The sequence below is a fragment of the Macaca fascicularis genome, chromosome 2 (assembly GCF_037993035.2).
Source record: "Macaca fascicularis isolate 582-1 chromosome 2, T2T-MFA8v1.1".
Taxonomy (NCBI): domain Eukaryota; kingdom Metazoa; phylum Chordata; class Mammalia; order Primates; family Cercopithecidae; genus Macaca; species Macaca fascicularis.
The window spans coordinates 19959903-19981641 of NC_088376.1; the positions used below are offsets into that span (position 1 = coordinate 19959903).

The window sequence follows — 21739 nt, forward strand, 5'->3', positions numbered from 1 at the left end:
GTCTGGGGGACACTGGCCTATGGAAAGGTGAATAATGCCCACAAAGTAGAATACAAAAGGAAATTAAATGAGTTTTGAAGCCTGACTGTGACTCTTCCCAAGGGGTTCTGCTCCTTGCTATTCTTTTCTGAGATTTCTCTCTGCCTAGGGCTAGAACCCAGCAGTAGGAATCTGCTATAATATATTTATCTTCTGGGAAGGATGCATATAAAGCTAAATTAAGTGAGCTGCAGTACATGAATTCCATATTAATAGCAAGCTTAGCAATTAACACAAATATCCAGAAATCTAGTCATAAAATGTAAGCAACTTATCCTGTTAATTGGGCTAATGAAAATTTTCTGCTTGTTATGGAAATTTTTTGTAATAACTTTGGAGAGAAATACTTTTTATCAGAAAACATAATAGCTGAAATTCCTCATATTGAAATGTATAAATCAAGAAAGTGGTCCTTAATTTTGTTGTTCAAATCGTAAGTTAAGTTATTGGTATTAATAAGTTTTAGGGAAAAAGATACACATAATTTCTGTATGTAAGAAAAAAATTAAAAAATAGATCTTTTTCCAGTTAGTAATAATATCTGGGATAGAGTTAATTAGAAATATGTAAAATTCTCTATTGAAAAAACGAAATAAAAATGAATAGAGAATCAAACTATGTTTCTACATGGATGCATTTAATATTATAAACATGAAATTTTTCCCTAAATTAGTACATAGATTTTTTTTACCTCATGTTATAGCAACAACAACAAGTTATGATGTAAACTGGCAACAACATCTTTATTATACTAATACTTGTCAATGACAATTATGGCATTTGCAAGCACTGATGATGAGAACACTTCAACATAATCCTTCTACTGGGAAGTGTCCTTAAAAAAACAATTCAACAAATAGGGTAGGAGAGAAAGCTATACTGATGAAGCTTTTCATCACTTTTACCAACAACAATAGAAGAAAGGTTAAGTGAATTGTGAAACATATTTTATATTAATGAAAAGGCAGTCTTTTAAAGCATGTCAAAAAAAAAAAAAACACTGAATGCCCCAAAAGAGACAATTTTACTATATAAATACAGAAAAAGAACTACAAAACATTTAAAAGGAAAATCAGAAAATGTTTGTAACATACTGACAAATTATTAATAACTAATAAGAGTGTCCATGCCTACAAATCAATCAGAAAAAATATAAGCCCAAGAAAAAATGGGTAAGGGTATAATTAGGCAATTTTCAGAAGAAAACCTAGGCAAATACCATTTAGGAAATAGGCATGGGCAAAGACTTCATGACTAAAACACCAAAAGCAATGGCAACAAAAGTCAGAGTTGACAAATGGGATCTAATTAAACTAAACAGCTTCTGAACAGCAAAAGAAACGATCATCAGAGTTAATAGGCAACCTACAGAACAGGAGAAATTTCTTGCAATCCATCCATCTGACAAAGGGCTAATATCCAGAATCTACAAGGAACTTAAACAAATTTACAAGAAAAAAACAACCACCCACATCAAAAAGTGGGTGAAGGATATGAACAGACATTTCTCAAAAGAAGACATTTATGCAGGCCAACAAACATATGAAAAAAAGCTCATCATCACTGGTCATTAGAGAAATGCAAATCAAAACCACAATGAGATATCATCTCACTCCAGTTAGAATGGCAATCATTAAAAAGCCAGGAAACAACAGGTGCTGGAGAGGAGGTGGACACTTCTACACTGTTTACACTTTTACACTGTTGGTGGGAGTATAAATTAGTTCAACCATTGTGGAAGACAGTGAGGGGAATCCTCAAGGATTTAGACCCAGAAATACCATTTGACCCAGCAATCCCATTACTGGATATATACCCAAAGGATTATATATAATTCTACTATGAAGACACATGCACATGTATGTTTATTTATGCACTGTTTACAATAACAAAGACTTGGCCCATGGCACTGACCCTGAGAACAGTACTGCCTTTGTTAAGAAAAATTGGTACAAATAAAGCAATATATAGAAACATTAGTTATTATCTTTATAGTCTTTGATTCTAAATATCATTTAGCCAAGATTAAAATAAACTTATCCACATTAACAATACTGCACTACTTCACGTATTCCTGTCTAAATCTCCAGATGAACACACAAAACCTATATCCTTTCTTTTATAAAGGGCAACCTTGTTTTCTATGATACTGAATTCCTCTCTGCAAAGGAGCTGAACAATATTCAGCCAGTGAACAGCCAAGATTCCTTTTATAAGCCAAAAAGCAAAAAGATAAAACAACACCTGATTTTAGAAGGACTCATAAAATGTACATATTCAGAATACAAAAATGATGCCCATCTTTTGCCTAATCATCTATAGATACATGCCCAACATCCTTTTCTGTTCCTCGAGGTTACACTTGACCTTCCCTGGATCTGCTCTGCTTCACTACTCAACATGGGAAATCTCACCATAGGCTTTTCGTTCTATCGTAATTCCTTTTTATTGTGGCACTAGTATATGTCCACAAGTATTTGTTTTAGGCACCAATTCTTTCTCTTTATTTAGTGGTAAGAACATCATCTCTTGAGGAGAATGTCAAGGTTCATCCTATCTCAACCAAGTTTTTGACAATAAGTAGAGTTAAACAACTGTCTGAATACAATATTCAGAATAATGTATTACATTTTAATAATTCTTTAAAAATGCTGCTGACAATTTTCATTTAAAACATTCCACGTTCAGAAAATTCATTAAGATGGCTGATACTGTTCTCTACTTAAGTTTAAGATAGATGCTATGTTGAGCAGTAAATTCTACTTAAATTTTCTATGAGACTGTGTACACACATTACAGTAATATAGTATATAAAAATATTTTAGTATATGAGTATGTATATGAAATATAATTTAAGTAAATGCACTCATTTACTTGTTTACTTACAGTTCTCTATTGTTCTAATTTCTGATAGTCCTCTAACATTAATATAAGTAACCATAAACATTAATTTCCTCATATTAACCTAAGAAAGGAAACATACTGAAGTAACATTTAGAAGAAAAAGTGGATTGTATGTCATTGTTTGTTTTTAAATAATTTAATTTTCTTTAAAGAATAGTGTTAAATGAAATTTGAAGTTTGTATATTTTATATAATAAAACACAATCTTACCCCTTTCTTGGCCAGTGCAGCAACTTTGTCATATGTTTTAGATTTATCTGTAAGACAATGAAACATGGCTGCTTCAAAAATGTGCCTATGTTCCTGTTCAAATAAATACTGAGTTACACAATTAGAATTTTCTACTTTCTCATTACTATTATAACATTATTTTGTTCCAGTTGTCCCTTTAATTAATATGCTAATAAATTGAGCTTCTCATTGTTTAGTAGAGCAATGCAATCCAAAGTAATAATATGAACATTTTTATATTTATTTGGCAAATCTCCTCTCTTAAAGTTGGTTAGTTGGATGTCCTCAAGTTGTCTAGTATATCTGATTTCTAGGTTCTGGGGAGCTTGTGTACTCTGGAGTATATAGGATCTAAAATTGAATCCCAGCTGCCTCCATTTTCATATCTATCTATTATATGCTGGACATGGGACAAGGACTTTATATAGATATCTTATTTAATTATCATTATAACCTTGTAAAGTACGCAGCCTCTCCTCACTTCACAGCTGAGGTAAATAACGTATCCTGCCTGAGGTCATGCAGCTTGGCCAGAACCATCTGATCACAAGCCTCTAATTTTTCCAGAATGTCTGTCGTCTCCATTTGGGACCACTGAGCTACCAACAGTGCCTCAGAGAAAGACTCAGCAAGAATGGAAACTACTAGTATATTTTCTCATTATACTACTCCTAAATTTAGTACATTTTCTCATTATTCCACTCCTAAAAACAGAATAATTAGTAACCAAATAGTTCATAAAAAACTATCCCAGGATATTATTTTGAGATATGCTAAAGCAGGTATGTGTGTATATGTACCTATTGGTTACGACTGTTGTCATAAAATACAGAAACTCAGAGGAACAGGTTACTATATTCATTCCTACAACTGGCTGGTCACACGTAAACTATCCTCTTTCCTATATCCAGCTGTATACTTGAGATGATCCCTCTTTCTGGAACACCCTTTCTCTCCACTGATGAATGTATAAGGTTATGTGCCACTACAGATATTCCTCTGATTAGGATAAAACTCCACCTCTTTTGCAAAATCACAGTCATATTAAGCCATGAAACTTTCTTCTTTGTATTATGGTTAGTTAAGAACATGTCTAAGTATTCTGTGACTTGAATATTCCTCAAAAGCAGGGACCACATTTTATATGCAGTAAGTGTTCAATATTACTTATAAATAAAAATGTATATGTATTTCATCCAAAATCTCCTATGAATCTGAAATATATATTTTACCTGAAAAAAATTACTGTAATGTATTAATTAAAATATATTGATCATTTACTTGGTATCAGCTACTATATTAGACAGTATAAGATATAAAACAATGCACATGCTCTTAGACTCTCTTTATTTATAAACCAGGGTAATAATTATTTTTCTTAAACTTTTAGTTTCAAGGGTACATGTACTTATTTGCTATACAGATACATTGTGTATTACAGGGTTTGGTGTACATATTATTTTATCACCCAGGTAGTAAGCATAGTACCCAATAGGTAGGTTTTCAATCTTCACCCTCTTTCCACCCTCCACTCTCAAGTAGGCCCCAGTGTCTATTGTTTCCTTTTTTGTGATCACGTGTACTCAATGTTTAGTTCTCACTTATAAGTGACAACATGCAGTGCTTGATTGTCTGTTCCTACATTATCTTGCTTAGGATAATGACCTCCAGTCCCAACCATGTTGCTGAAAGGACATTATCTTGTTCTTTTACATGACTGCATAGCATTCCACAGTGAATATGTACCATATTTTCTTTATCCAGTCTACAATTAATGGGCGTCTAAGTTAATTTCATGTCTTTGCTATTGAAAATAGTGCTGCAATGAACATATGTGTGCATATATCTTCATGGTAGAATGATTTATATTTCTATGGGTATATATCCCAAAAATGGGATTCCTGGGTCAAATGATGGTTCAGTTTTAAGTTTTTGAAAAATTGTCAAACTGCTTTGCACAGTCACTGAACTAAATTACATTACCACAAGTAGTATTATAGCATTCCCTTTCCTCTGCCACCTCGCCAGTATTTGTTATCTTTTGACTTTGTATTAATAACCATTCTGACTACTGTGAGATACTATCTCATTATGGTTTTGATTTGCCTTTCTCTAAGGGCCAGTGACGTTGAGCATTTTTTCATATGCTCATTAGCCACATATATGTCTTCTTTTGAAAAGTGTCTGTTCATGTCCTTTGCCCACTTTTTAATGGGGTTATTTTTTGCTTATTATAAATGCTGGACATCAGAACTTTTTCAGATGCAGAGTTTGCAAATATTTTCTCCCATTCTGTGGACTGTCTATTTACTCTGTTGATAGTTTCGTTTGTTGTAAAAAGCTCTTTAGTTTAATTGGGTCCAGGAGTAAAAATGATTACCTCACTAGTATATTGTGAGATTTAAATAGAATAAGCTACTTAATTAAAACTCCTAAAACAATGTCTGAAAATCAACAAATATTCACTTCCATTTTAGCTAATAGACATGGTGTGTGTGTGTGTGTGTGTGTGTGTGTGTGTGTGTGTGTGAGAAAGAGACAGAAAGAAAGACAGAGATCTTGATCTTTGGAATACTAGGAAAAACACTTTAGTGATTATATATTTCACTACTGTATCATCTTTTTAGGTGACTCTACCATTCTTCCATCTAAATAATTATTTTCATCTTTTTAACATAGTTAGAAATAATTGATTAGTAATAATAAAATAGCAACATGTTTCAAGAAATAGGAAAAAATAAGATCACAAAAATCTCACAGTATATTTTGGGATTAATGACGTGTAAAGGGCCCAGTAGAACCTTACAGTAATAAAAAGATACAATAAGTTTTGTTGTATCTTAAAAAAAGTAAATTTACTCTTTGTTCTTTTGAAAATCTCTAATAAGGATAGAAGTCATGATGAAATATCAATCATTAAAAATAGTTAAAATTGAAAAAGAAACTCAAAAAGTAAAATTGGAGTCTATGTATCTGTATGGGATAGAGAGAGTTAACCAAAATGGATGTTTGCTATGTTTCCTGTCAAAATATACCTCATTCTTACATAAATTTGCTAACATGGCAATGAATTGGGAACAGAAATATGTGAACTGTTGTTCAAGGAGCTTTTTATGCTCAAAAGTTATAAAAACCATCTTCCAATAAAAGTAGAGTATCTTGGGGAATATCAAAAACCACATTGATTTTCAAATGCCTAAGGAAAATTCTTATGTAATACTTGAAACATTATGATCAGTAGTAATTTCTTTATTAATAATAACAGTAGGTCTATGTTCAACTTCAGCAAAAATTAACAACCTTCTAAAAGCTAAATTTTCTCTTGTGAGAAAGATTTAATTTCCTTCCTTCAGAAATCTCTGCATGGAGGGACTCTCACCATAAAGAGTGAAAAGCAGTTAACAGGAAATGTAGATGTGGATAATGAAAAGGGCCTTCACTCCTCCTTTGAGTTATATCCAAGTCATATTTTTAAAGTGCAAAAGAGGAGCTGCTGGTAGTAAATGAAAATGTTCTAAATGAGTAGAGGTGGTTATGACTCATGACCCAGAACAGATGTTACTGATTTTTTACTTACAACCATATTAGGGAGAAATACAAATATTCACATAATTCAATGATTTCTCTTCTTTAAATAATTTTTTTAAACCTTGTGTATTCATGGACTCTGAAAAATTTGTCAGTTTTTGTTTGTTTAACTGTGATAGCTGAGAGCATTTTCGTAAAGATGTAGAAGACATTCAGTTTCTGGTCTGGAATGTAAGGAGCTTAGAAGGTTGCCACTAGAGTCCAACAACATGTACAAAGGTGAGCAAAATGAAAAATGAACAACTCTTTTCAGATCCTTTGGAGAAGTGAGATCACCAGGAAAACTGATGTCCCCAAATTTGGAGAAAAAGACAGGTAAATACAGAGAATCACAACCCACCTGAGCAGGGTGGAAACTAGTATAGGGGTAGGAAAACATGAACTTCAATTGACAAACTTCTAGAAACTCTGTGGGAACAAGCCTGAGACAAAAACTCCAGGGGGACCTAGTCATGGTGGGAGCGGCACACACTTTTGTTGAGTTTTACCTGAAGGAGCTCTACCAGGTTCTCACAGAGAAGATTAGGGAAATATCTCCTGGTTCCATCAAGGGGAGGAGAAAAGTAATCATTTTGAAATAATCAGACCATTCTGTACTTCTTAGCAAGGCCTGCCCTCAGGAGAAACTATTTTACCAGAGCCTAACCTATTGAGGGATTTTCAAAGCCTAACCCCAGCCTGACCTGGGGGAAGCAAAATACCCAACTCCAGCCCCTTCTAGCCATCCTTTACCACCTATGTAGGTGAAGAAAATAAAAGGAAGTTGGAGGAAAGCCCTTATGAAGTTTACAGCCTAGGACTGAGACTTTATGATAGGAACATAGAATGCTTTCCCTCCCCCCCATGTCTTACCACTGTACTGCTAAACTATCATGATTGCAGTTATTTTACCCAGAACATCATGCCCACCTTTCAATAAAAATTTGTAAGGCATACTAAAAGGCAAAAAAGAAAATTTGAAGAGAAAGAGCAAGCAGCAGGACCAGATCAAGATATGGCAGGGATGATGGGATTATCAGCTCGTGAATTTAAAACAACTATGATTAATATGCTAAAAGCTATAGTGTTAAAAGTAGACAACATGCGAGAACAGATGAGTAATGCAAGTAAAGAAATGAAAATTCTAAGAAAGATTCATAAGAAATACTTGAGAGCAAAAGTACTGTAACAGAAATGAAGAATGTGTTTGATATGCTCATCAGGAGACTCAACATAGCTAAGGAAACAATCTTTGAGCTTCAGGATATATCAATAAAAACCACCAAAACTAAAAAAACTGAAAAAGAGAAAATACTGAAAAAAATAATAAAACAGTATATCCAAGAACTGTGTGACAACTAGAAAAGTGTGACATACACGTAATAGGTATACCAGAATGAAAAGAGATACAGGAACAACAACAACAAAAAATTGACACAATAATAACTGATATCCCCCAAATTAATATCAGATGCCAAACCATAGACCCAGAAGCTCAGGAAATACCAAGTAATATAAATGCCAAAAATCTACATGTCATATTCAAACTGCAGAAAATAAAAGATTAAAAATAAAATCTTGAAAGAAGTCAGAGAAAAAACCCACTTTACCAATAGAAGGGTAAAGATAAGAACTACATCAAACTTTTCCTCAAAAACCATGCAATCGATAAAACAGTTGAGCAAAATAAAGTGTTAACAAAATAACCCACCCACCTAGAATTATACACTCTGAAATTACTTTTCTTTCTTTTTGTTTTTTTTTCATTTAGAAAACATGTTTCTTAATTCTTTTTTTTTTTTTCTTTTGAGATAGGATCTTGCTCTGTACTTAGGTCAGAGTGCAGTGGCACAATCATGGCTCACTGCAGCCTCAACCTCCTGGGCTCAAGCGATACTCCCACTTCAGTCTCCTGCATAGCTGGGACTACAGATGAATACCTGGTTAATTTTTGAATTTTTTTATAGAGACGGAATCTCACCATGTTGTCCAGGCTGGTCTCAAACTCTGAGCTCAAGTGATCCTCCTGCCTCAGCCTCCTAAAGTGCTGGGATTACAGGCCTGAGCCACAATGCATGGCCTGTGAAATTATTTTTCAAAAGTAAAGGAGAAATAAAGACTTTCTCAGGCAAAAAAAAAAAAAAAAAAAAAAGGAGGCATTTGTTGCCAATAGAACTGCCTTGCAAGGAATACTAAAAGAAGTTCTTCCGAGACAAGAAAAATAATATAAGTTAGAAAGTCAGATCTGCACAAAGACAAGAAGAGCATTGAAAACTGACTAAGTAAAGGTAAAGTAAAAACTTTTTCCTTTTCTTATTCTTAATTGATCTAACAGATAACAGTTTGTTTAAAATAATCATGATATACTTAATTATGTATGTTTATGCATACATCTTTTTGTGTGCATGCATATATGCTTATATATGAGTAAAATGAATGATATCAATGATAGCAGGGATGAGAAGGAAGAATTAGGCATAGTCTGTCATAAGATATTTGTACTACCCATGAAACAGGATAATTATTTGTAAGTGAGATTTGAATTAGTTGTAAATGTATATTGCAAACTCTAGGGCAACAACTAAAAAAAGTTTTTGAAAAAGCATAACTGATAATTGGTAGGCTAAGAGGGAAGAAAATGGAATTATTTAAAATCTCAAAATCACAAAGACAGGAAAAGAGTGAAAGACAAAAACAGTAACAAAGAAAAAGGACACCACTAAAAATAGTTTTAAAAAAGTATAATTGATAATTGATATGGCAACAGGGAAGAAAATGTAATTACATAAAATCTCAAAATTACAAAGACAGAAAAAGAGTAAAAGGCAAAAACAGTAACAAAGAAAAAGGGCAATAAATAGAAAATAATAATAAATATGACAACTATTAATCCATGATATTAAAAATAATCATTTTAAATATTAATGGCCTAGATGGATGAATTAAAAGAAAAGTATATCATGCTAACCCTAATGAAAAGGAAGTAGGAGGAGTTATATTAATTTGAAACATAGCAGACTTCAGAGTAAGGAAAGTTATCAAGAATAAAGAGGGTCATATAAAATAATAAAGAAGTCAATACTCCAAGAAGACTTGCAACCTTTAATGTACATGCACCTAACAACAGAGCATCAAAATATGAGAGGCAAAAACTGATGGAACTGTAGACAGAAATAAATAAATCTACTATTACAGCTAGAGGCTTCAACAGCCCTCTGTCAGAAATGAACAAATCCAGCAAAAAGAAAATCAGTAAAGACACAGTTGAACTCAAAAGCACCATCAATCAACTGGATATATTTGACATCTGTAATCTACTTCATCCTACAACAGCAGAATACACATCCTTTTTGAGCCCACATGAAACATTCAGAAAAACAGACCACATTCTGGGCAATAAAAAATACTTTAACACATTTAAAAGAATAGATATAATACAATGTCTCCTTGCAGACCAAAATGGAATTAAGCCAGAAACTGGTAACAGAGAGAGAAGTGGAAATTCAAAATACTTGGAGATTAAGGAACACATTTCTAAGTAACACATAGATCAAAGAAATAAAAAACTCAAGAAAAATTTTAAAATATTTTGAACTAAATGAAAATGAAAATACAACTTATCAATCACGGGATGCAGCAAAAGCAATGTTCAGAGGAAAATTTATAGCATTGAATTCATCTATTAGAAAAGAAAAAAGCTCTAAAATCAATAATCTAAGCTTCTACTTTGGAAATTAGAAGAAAAAGAACAGACTGAATCCAAAGTAAGCAGAAGAAAAAAATAAAAGAGCAGAAATCAATGAAATTGAAGACAGTAGATAGAGAAAAATCAATACAACCATAAGCTAGTTCTTTGAAAGATCAGTAAATTTGATGACTAAAGAGAGGAAGGAAGGAAGGAAGGAAGGAAGGAAGGAAGGAAGGAAGGAGAGAGAAGGAAGGAAGACAAGAAGGAAGGAAGACAGGAAGACAGAAAGGAAGGAAGACAGGAAGGAAGGAAGACAGGAAGGCAGGAAGGAAGGAAGACAGGAAGGCAGGAAGGAAGGAAGGCAGGAAGAAAGGAAGGAAGGAAGGGAGGGAGGGAGAGAGACAGGAAGGAAGGAGGAAAGAGAGAGAGGCAGGTGGGCACATATTACTAATATTAGAAATGAAAGAGTAGACATTATAACAAATCCCATGGGCATTAAAAGAAAATAAAGGAACATTATGAACAACTCTATGCCCGCAAATTTTATAACCTAGATGAAATGGACCAATTTCTTGAAAGAGACACTCTGCTAAAATTCTACAAAAAGAAACAGGCAATCTGAATAGACCTATACTATTAAAGAAATTGAATCAATATAATAACCTTCCAAAACAAAAAGCAGCAAGCCCAGATGGGTTCACTGGTGAATGCTATCAAACATATAGGAAGAAATTATGCCAATTCTCCATAACCTTTTCCAGAAGATATAAGCAGAGAAAATACTTTCTAACTCATTCAATGCAAGGTAGTTCAAAAATTGGAAACCAATTAATTTAATCAATCAATTGCATTAACAGCATAAAGAAGAAAAAAAAAACACCTCAGGAAACAAGGAAGACAGGGGAACTTCCTCAGCTTCATAAAGAGCATTTACAAAATATCTAAAGCTAGTATCATATTTAATGGTAACAAGCTAGAAGCTGTCATGCTAAGATGAAGAACAAGTCAAGGGTTTTCTCACTCACCACTCTTCTCAATATTGTACTGGAATTCCTAGATAACACGGTAAGACAATAAATGAAAATAAAAGGTATATAGATTTGGAAAGAAGAAATAAAAGTCTCTTTGCACATGATATGATTGTCTATGTAGTAAATCCAAAAGAATAGACAAAAAAAATCCTGTAATTAATAATAGATTATAGCAAGGTTGCAGGATACAAGGTTAACATGCAAAAATAAATAGATTTCTGATATACCAGTACCAAACAAATAGAATTTGAAATGAAAACACATTAGAATTTACACTGGCAAACCTCAAAGTGAATTAGTTAAGCATAAATCTAAAAAAAAGTATAAGATCTAAATGAGGAAAACTACCAAACTCTGATAAAAATAAATCAAAAAAGAACTGAATAAACTTGAAGATATTCCATGTTCACTGATAAAAAGACTCAATATTGTCAAGATGTCAGCTCTTCCCAACTTGATATATAGATTCAACACAATCCCAATCAAATGCCAGCACGTTATTTTGTGAAATCAACAAACTGATTCTAAAATGTATATGGAAAGGCAAAAGACCCAGAATAGCCAACCCAATATGGAAGCGAACCAAACATCTGACCCTTTGACCCTTGGATTTTTAGAGCAGTGAAACTATTCTACATGATACTACAATGGTGGATACAGGTCATTATACATTTCTCCAAACCCACAGAATGTGTAACAGCAAGAGTAAACCCTAATGTAAACTAAGGACTTTGGGTGATAATGACGTGTCAGTGCAGGTTCATCAATTGTAACAAATAGATCTCATGGTATGGGATGTTGATAGTGGGGGAGGTTGTGTGTTTAGGGGCTGTGTGGAGGAGATATACGGGAACTCTCTGTACTTTCCACTCAATTTTCTGTGAACTTAAAACTGCACTAAAAAATCAAGTCAATTTTTTTACAATATAAATAATTCTGGGAAAAAGTTAGAAATAAGGACATCAATTCTAAAATGTAGAGCATGTAAGAAAGTCTTAATCTTTATTAAGATTAATCATTATTCTATGGATAATGGTCTATTTATTTTTAGAAGTATAATTAAAATGAATGTTTCTATATAAGATAAAAAATTTTCTAGCTCCAGCAGAATTACTTAGTTACAGTAGTAGTAATAAATGCAACAAAAACAGAACAACTACATTATGAGGGTGAGACTGTTATAATCTGATTGGGTTATATTTAAAGTTATATTTTAAAATTTACATATATTTAAAGATCCTGCATATTTCAACAATGAGAGAGTTGCATCAGATAAAATACTATACCAATTTCTGCATGGTAGGAAGACTATAGGTTAAATATTGGGGTAATTTGTTTCTAGGTTGGAAAAATAAATTGTTAGGTGAAGAAACCTTTCAAGTTGCTGGGTTACAAAGTGGATTGCTGCTAAGTTATTCATCTTTGGTGAAATATCTAAACGGTGGCTACTTATCTCTCAAAACTACTTTTGAATACAGAAAGAAGTTGAATACTTTACCAGAATCTACACTGGATGCGAAGCAGACACAAGGATTACATGACTATTTTGGAGATAGTGAATAGTGAATTGTGAGCCTGTTACTGCAAAGACTGAACTCCTAGAATTCTGAAGTCCTGAAAGTTCATGCCCCTCCATTTTGGCTACTTAAGAGACAAAATGAAAGCTGTTAGGCATATGGCTCTCAAGAATCAGGCTGAATTACATAAAACTCTGCATGTAAAAATAATCAGACTTTCAGCAAGAAAATGAGCTATTGCTGCAAAACCAATCAGAAATAATCCTTCTTCAGAGTCTCTGGACAGGCAAGAATGTCAAAGGACCCACTGCTAATTGAGAGTGCAAGTCTACTCCTCGTGAGAAATAAATATAAATTTTAAAAGTAAATGACTATATTACTTAAAGTTATTAATGTTCAAAAAATTAAATGTCTAAAAGGCTTTTGTGATTAAATAACAGAAATGTATAGTCTGTGCAAGGCATAAAATTGTATTTGTGACAATACAGTGAGTTCAACCTTTATTGCTAATAAACAGAGACATTATATTTTCAGCACAGGAATAAAATTGCATTTGTAGTAATAAATGTCTCTTCTCATGGTCTCAGAGTAAACCTGAGTAGTGTATTTGTCATTCTTTTTCCACTCTTTTCAAACATACTTATTTGCTTTAAATCCTAAACTTAGGTGGCTGGGTTGAAATTTAAATTTTTTCTCAAATAAAATCTTTTCACATATACATTTTTTTGTAAATATAAATCAAAGTTTTCCAAAGGAGAAAAAAAAAATCATTGCTACTTTAAAATCCAGTCAGCATCAAAGTCCGGATCCTTCTATCCATAGAGTAATCTGTTTAGAACTTAAAGTAATAAAGACAAAAAGGGGCTTATAAAATATTAAATGATTATAATCACTAAGCAGAAAGCAATTTAAACATATTTAAGTTTAATAAAAACTATCTCATGCCTGTGATGCCAGCACTTTGGGAGGCCAAGGCAGATGGATCACCTGAGTTCAGGAGTTCAAGACCAGCCTGGCCAATATGGTGAAACCTTGTCTCTACTGAAAATACAAAAATTAGCTGGGTGTGGTGGCGGGCATCTGTAATCCCAGCTACTCGGGAGGGTGAGGCAGAAGACTTGCTAGAACCTAGGAGGCGGAGCTTGTGGTGAGCCAAGATCGCGTCCCTGCACTCCAGCCTGGGCGACAGAGTGAGACTCCATCTAAATAAATAAATAAATAAATAAATAAATAAATAAATATTATCATTTTATGTGGCAATCATCTTCTTTTTAGAGTTAAAAATGTGTCATATCCATAGATCAATGGAACAGAATAAAGAACTCAGAAATAAGGCCACATGCCTACAACTATCTGATCTTCAACAAACCTGACAAAAACAAGCAATGGGAAGTTCAAGACCAGCCTGGCCGACATGGTGAAACCCCATCTCTACTAAAGATACAAAAAATTGGCCGGACATGGTGGCATGTGCCTGTAATCCCAACGACTCGGGAGGCTGAGGCAGGAGAATCACTTGAACCCAGGAGGTGGAGCTTGCAGTGAGCCGAGATCACACCATTGCACTCCAGCCTGGGCAACAGGGCAAGACTCTGTCTAAAAAAAAAAAAAAAAAAAAAGAGGAAAGGATTCCCTATAAACGGTGCTGGGAGAACTGGCTAGCCATATGCAGAAAATTGAAACTGGACCCTGCCCCACTTCCTTATACCATATACAAAAATTAACTCAAGATGGATTAAAGACTTAAATGTAAAACCCAAAACTATAAAAACCCTGGAAGACAACCTAGGCAATACCATTCAGGACATAGGCATAGGCAAAGATTTCACAATGAAGACACCAAAAGCAACTGGAACACAGCAAAAATTTACAAATGGGATCTAATTAAACTAAAGAGTGCAGTAATAGAAACTATCAACAGAGTGAGCAGAGAAGTTACTGAATGGAAGAAAATTTTTGCAATCTATGCATCTGACAAAGGTCTAATACCCACCATCTATAGGGAACTTAAACAAGTTCACAAAAAAAAAAAAAAAAAAAAAATTAAAAAGTGGGCAAAGGACACAAACTAACAATTTAAAAAGAAGACATACATGTGGCCAACCTACATAAGAAAAAACGTTCAACATCACTGATCATTAGAGAAATGTAAATCAAAATCACGAGATACCATCTCACACTAGTCAGAATGGCTACTATTAAAAAGTCAAAAAATAACAGATGGTGGTGAGGTTGAGGAGAAAAAGGAATACTTATACACTGTTGGTGGGAGTGTAAATTACTTCAACCATTGTGGAAGACAGTGTGGTGATTGCTCAAAGACCTAGGGGCAGAAATACCACTCAATCCAGCAATCTCATTACTGAGTATATACCCAAAGGAATATAAATCATTCTATTATAAAGACACTTGCACACGTGTGTTCAACACTATTCACAATAGCAAAGACAATGACTCAAACTAAATGCCCATCAATGGTATAAAGAAAATGTGGATAAAGAAAATGTGGTAAAGAAAACGTGGTACCTGTACACTGCAATAAAGAAAATATGGTACCTGTACACCATGGAATACTATGCAGCCATAGAAAAGAATGAGATCAGTCCTTTGCAGGGACATGGATGGAGCTGGATGCCATTAGCCTTAGCAAACTAATGCAGGAACAAAACCAAATACTGCATGTTCTCACCTATAAGTGGGAGCTAATTGATAAGAATAAATTGGCACCTAGAGAAGAACACACACTGGGGTTTATCAGAGGGTGGAAGGTGGGAGGAGGAAAAGGATCAGGAAAAATAACTAATGTGTACTAGGCTTAATACCTGGGTTATGAAATATCTTTATAACACATTCCCATGACACAAATTTACCTATATAACAAGCCTGCACATGTACCCCTGAACTTAAAAGTTAAATATATACAAAAAAAATCAAACCTACTCTAATCTTTCAAATGGTTTCATTTAAAAAGCTAACTATACACCATAGTATTGAGAATTCAATAAAACTTTCTGTGAAAATAACCTGAAATATTATCACAATTTTTCACCTAATTTTTTTGAAAGTTGAAGTTTATCTTCTATTCCTGCCCTGAACTTATTTTAAAATGCAACATTTTGAAAATACTTTGTTCTGTAATAATACAGCATATCCAAGTGAAATTTTAATGCCAGGAATATATTTAAAGCTATGGTTCCCATTGTGAAATATATGCATTTGAAATACACAAGGGGATCTGTAGATAGTCTAAGAGTAAAGAAGATAACAAAAGTGCTCAGAAGAACTCCTGCATTTAAATAGAGTGTATGCTTAGTCACTGAAAATTGTTTTAGGGGACAAAATATATGCTATTCATTTATATAAAAATACTTTTCCAATAAACAATGACATACTATTTCTCTGTGAACAGAAAGAGACAGATTTTTGAATAAGCAAACATATTTTGGAAAACATACATTTGGATAAATCCTTATTTTGGAGTAATAAAGAAAAAATATTGATATACCTTGTTGTTTTGATAGGCAGCACATTTCCAGTCTTTGTTCATGAGAATATCCATAGAGTAGATATGCTTCTTGAAGTGCACTTTTATACCACTTCTTTTTATTCTTACATTTTTCTGGCTATATAAATACAGAAAAAAGAATAACATTCTTTTTAAAATATATAACTTTGTTTTAAAATCCACTGATTAAGCTGGAACAAAATCTAATTTGGAGCATTGTATAGTATATTTCTTAGACTTTGGTATCTAATTATTATTTTATTATTATTTTAGAATTCAGCAAAATTGTGAAAATTTTGCAATTTAATAGTCAAAGGGTCAGATGTTTGGTTCGCTACATAACAAAGTAGTTAATATTAATAGATTTAATAAGAATAATGTTGATTTCTTTTTAAACAACATAGCAATTATACTAAAGTGGTACAAATTGAAAAGCAAGTTTCTTATTAGAAGAAAATTAATTTGGCAGGGTGCAGTGGCTCATGCCTGTTAATTCCAGCTACTTGGGAGGCTGAGGTAGGAGAATAGATTGAACCTGGGAGGCAGATGTTGCAGTGATGCAAGATTGTGCCATTGCACTCCAGTATGGGTGACAGAGTAAGACTCTGTTTCAAAAATAAAATAAAATAAAATAAAATAAAAAGAAATTACATTCACATCTAGTTTTAGTGTTACAGCAGATATTAACATATGCATACAAGTTTCTTAAACTTTCTGTGCCCTAGTTTCTTTATCTAGAAAATATGAATGATAACACTACATACATCATAAGGTTTCATGAGTATGAAATAAAATAATAGATTATAGTTTCATGGCATAATAAGAATTCGATAAATTATTTTACTTGGATACAGTACATTTTCTAAACACATATTTAGTTTACAAAAATATATTTTAAGAAGAAAAACAAAATGAAAAAAAATCTGGGTCAAAAATAAATATTAAATTGACCTAGTCCAATGTTTTCAGTGTTATTTTAAAACTTAGCAAAAAAGATCTGTATAATGTTTTTAAATGTTATATTTATAAAATGCATGCCATCATTTTCATTTTATTCAAAATACTTTACCAGCCAAAGGAATATGGCTATTTATTTTATTAACCTATAATTATCACCTATCTATAAAGATTATATTTTTCTCTCAGATGTATAATTCACCTTTTTCACAGAAGTGTAAATCTATATAAGACCCATATTGAATTAGTTCAGAGAATTAAACTATATATTTAAAGCTCTTCTCAAATGTCACCATACTCTTAGAGTCCCTAAATTAATATCAAGTCTGTGCTCCCACTACACATAATACTTTCATTTACTGATTTACTACTTTCTGACTTCTATTATAGTTATTTGTGTTCATGACATCACTACCCATAAAATGAAAGGTCCATGAAGATGGAGGCAATAAATAACATTTCATCTTTGCATCCTCTGCAGTACCCATTTGCCTATACCTCATGGTATATTACATAAAGTATTCAGAAAGAGGCTGATAAATTGCATTTGGTCCTGGGCACAGATTAACTTGACATAAAAGCAATGAAACAATAGGATCAAACAAAAATTTACTTTTGGGCACATAATCTATGAATTTCATTTATTAAGTAAGTTATTTCATAGGAAACAGATGAAAAGAGACAGATACAATTCACTAAATACTGGAAATTTTAAATTATTTTAAGAATGTCTAAGCTAGCCTTCACAGATTTAAGACATTTCTGCAAGTCAAATGTTATAAAATTAAATTAGAAATTATAGTGAAAAATCACTATAAAGCTTATAGCACAAAACATACTATTCTGTATATAGCAATGGTGTAGGAACAGTTCCTATAATATTCCCTAAAGCAGGGGTCAGACCAGTACTAGTCCGTGATCGGTTAGGAACTGGGCAGCACAGCAAGAGGGGAACGGGGGACGAACAAGCATTACTGCCTGAGCTCCACCTCCTGTCAGGTCAGCTGAGGCATTAGATTCTCATAGGAACATGAACTCTATTGTGAACTGCACGTGGGAAAGATCTAGGTTGTGTGCTCCTTATAAGAATCTAATACCTGAGGATCTGTCATTGTCTCCCATCACCTCCGGATGGGACCCTCTAGATGGAGGAAAACAAGCTCAGCGCTTTCACTGATTCTACATTATGGTGAGTTATAGAACTATTTCATTATATATTACAACGTAATGATAATAGAAATAAAGTGCACAATAAATGTAATGCACTTAAATCATCCCGAAACCATCCCCCTTCCGGACCCCTAGTCTATGGAAAAATTGTCTTCCATGAAACCGGTCCCTGGTGCCAAAAAGGTTGGAGACTGCTGCCCTACAGAAATAGTATAAGAAAAGAGTTAAAGAAAATTCTTGAGAAAAATCAGTGCCATATAGCTAAAATAAACTTTGATGACTTAGGGGAACTGAAAGGTTTAACACTTGTGTCTGGGAATCTTTGAACTTATCAGTAGGCATGTGCCACCTAGTGGTAATACAAATTAAAACCTCCTAAGGAACTCAAAAAACTAAGGATCTATTTTACGAAGAATTTTAATTTCCAAATTAGGCTCAACTGTGCTTTGTATTTTTAAATTCCTTTTTTTTTAATTGAAGAAGTGATAAGGTGCAAATTCTCACAATATGGAATGTGCCTTTCTTCCCATCCCAGGTACTACTTCTCCCAAAATTACTGTTACTAGCTGCTTTTACAGTCTTCCAGAGATATATATTTATATAATTGTACAATGTATATATTATAACATTATATATTTCTACAACTTATATAAATATATGATTAATGTTATGAATAGTTATATATAATTGATTTTTAAAATTTTCTTGAAGATTGCTGAATTTATTGATACAGCATATTCCAGACTCTCAGGATCTATCATTGAAGAAAACAGACAAAGCTTACATTCTAACCCATGAGAAGAGACAATTTATAACAAGCATAAAACATAAGGCTATAGTATAAGAGGTGATAAGTGCTCTGTAATAAAATGTAAGGCAAAGTCAGGGTGGGTAATGAGTGGTCAAGGTAACTCTCATCAAAAAGGTGAATTTAGGCTATGATCTCCCTGAAGGAGGCCAGGAAGTTACCCACATATATATCCAAGGAAAATATACTCCAGGTAGAGAAAAAAATCCTCTAATGTGGGAGAGTACATGTATATTCAAGAAGTATCAAAGAATCCAGGGTAGCTGAGTCTAATGATGAAGAGAGAGAGTAACAAGAAATGATTTCAGAAAATTAACAAGGGCCACATCATCAAGGCCTTTGCAAGCCATTGTAGGGTCTTTGGCTATTACTTTGAGTGAAATAGACACTATGGTAGAGTTCTGAGCATAAAATTAATATTTGATTTGAATTCCTGTTTTTAAAGAAATCATTCTGATTGCTTTGATGAGGAAAGGCTATACAGAGGCAAGTATAGAAGCAGGACAATTAGGAGCCTATTGCAATAATTTATGCAAGAAATGATGGCAGTGTGGACCAGGGCAGTAACAGTTACTGTGATAAAAAGTGTTAGGGCTCTGGATATAATTTGATGATAGAGCAAAAAGCACTTCCTGACCACTTGAAAATTGGTTTTGGGAGAAACGGAGGATTACTCTAGGACTTTCAAACCCAGCGGGCAAAAGGATGGAATTTGCTCTCTACTGAGATGAAGCAGGCTGTCAATAAAGAAAGATTAGGAGAAAGATCAAGAGTTCGGGGCCGGGCGCGGTGGCTCCTGCGGGTAATCCTAGCACTTTGGGAGGCTAGGTTGGGAGTTTGAGAGTTGGGCAGGTTACCTGAGCTCAGGAGTTCGAGACCTGCTTAGGCAACATAGTGAAACCCCGCCTCTACTAAAAAAAAAAAAAAAGGAAAAAGAAAGAAAAAAAAAAAGCCGGGCAGTGTGGCATGTGCCTGTAGTCCCAGCTGCTCGGAAAGCTGAGGCAGCAAAATTGCTTGAACCCGGGAGGCGGAGGTTGCAGTGAGCGGAGATGGTGCCACTTCACTCCAGCCTGGAGACAAAGCGACATTCCATCTCAAAAAAAAAAAAAAAAAAAAAAAAGAACCCCCACATACTGACACGAGACTTCTCAATACCCAACAGGAAGATAATTACGACATCGAGGTGGAGATGTCAAGTAGCAGTTGGATATGAAAATTCAGGACAGAAAACTTACCTGCAGATAAACTTTAGGAATTACAAACATATACACATACACAAATGCGCATGTGCACGCATTTGACAATGCTCAAGTGATGGACACTTAGGTTGTTCCTAATACGCTATTGGAAGCAAGGCTGAAACAAAAACATTTTGTCCATATGTCATTTTGTCCATTTGAGAGTATACTGAAAGATAAGTTCCAAGACATAAAATTACAGGTTTAATGTATGTATATTTTAAATTTTGGAGGCTACTGTGAAATCACTTTTGAATAAGGAGGTCAAAGTTTACAGTGCCACAAGAAATATATTCAATGTATTTCCCCACACTTTGCAGAACACTTCTGTTCCAAGCTTTGACATCTTGACCAATCTTTTTTTTTTATTAATTTTTAATTTTCGTAGGTACATAGTAGGTGTATATACTTATGGGTTACATAAGATATTTTGATACAGGCATGTAATGTGTAATAATCAGATCAGGATAAACGTGATAGCTAACACCTCTAGCATTTATCTTTTGTGTTACAAACAATCCAGTTATACTCTTTAGTAATTTTTAAATGTACAATTAAATATTTTTAACTATTGTCACCCTTTTGTGCTAGAAAATACTAGGTCTTGTTCATTCTTTCTATTTTTTGTACTCATTAACCATCTCCACATCCCCCTGACACTCCACTACCCTTCCCAGCCCGTTAACCAGCCTTGTACTCTTGATATCCATGAGTTCAACTCTTCTAATTTTTAGCTTCTACAAATAAGTGAGAAAATGCAAAGTTTATCTTTCTGTGCTTATTTCAGTTAACGTAATGACCTCCAGTTCCATCCTTGTTGTTGCAAATGATTGGATCTCATTCTTTTTCATGGCTGAATAGTACTCCATGGCACGATCCATGTTTTGTTTAACCATTCATATACTGATAGACCCTTAGGTTGCATCCAAATCTTGGCTATTGTGAACAGTGCTACAATAAACATTAGAGTGCAGATTACCTCTTCAATAAACCGATTTCCTTTCTTTTGGGTATATACATAGAAGTGGGATGGTTGGATCATATAGTAGCTCTATTTATTTATTCATTTATTTATTTTTGTGAC

The 21739-nt window shown here is 33.6% G+C and overlaps 1 protein-coding gene across 2 annotated transcripts in view; it reads right to left on the minus strand.

The window, feature by feature from the left end:
• ZCWPW2 (zinc finger CW-type and PWWP domain containing 2) overlaps window positions 1-21739 on the minus strand; it is a 159521-nt gene that overhangs the window by 24619 nt on the left and 113163 nt on the right. Inside the window, exons 6-7 of one of the 2 annotated variants that reach the window (XM_015445012.4) lie at window positions 16483-16600; window positions 3154-3200 (exon numbers count right to left, since the gene is read on the minus strand). In XM_015445012.4, coding sequence (XP_015300498.3) covers window positions 3154-3200; window positions 16483-16600 — 165 coding nt within the window. The remainder of the gene's footprint in view (window positions 1-3153; window positions 3201-16482; window positions 16601-21739) is intronic. The other variant, XR_012430625.1, reaches the window with a different exon arrangement.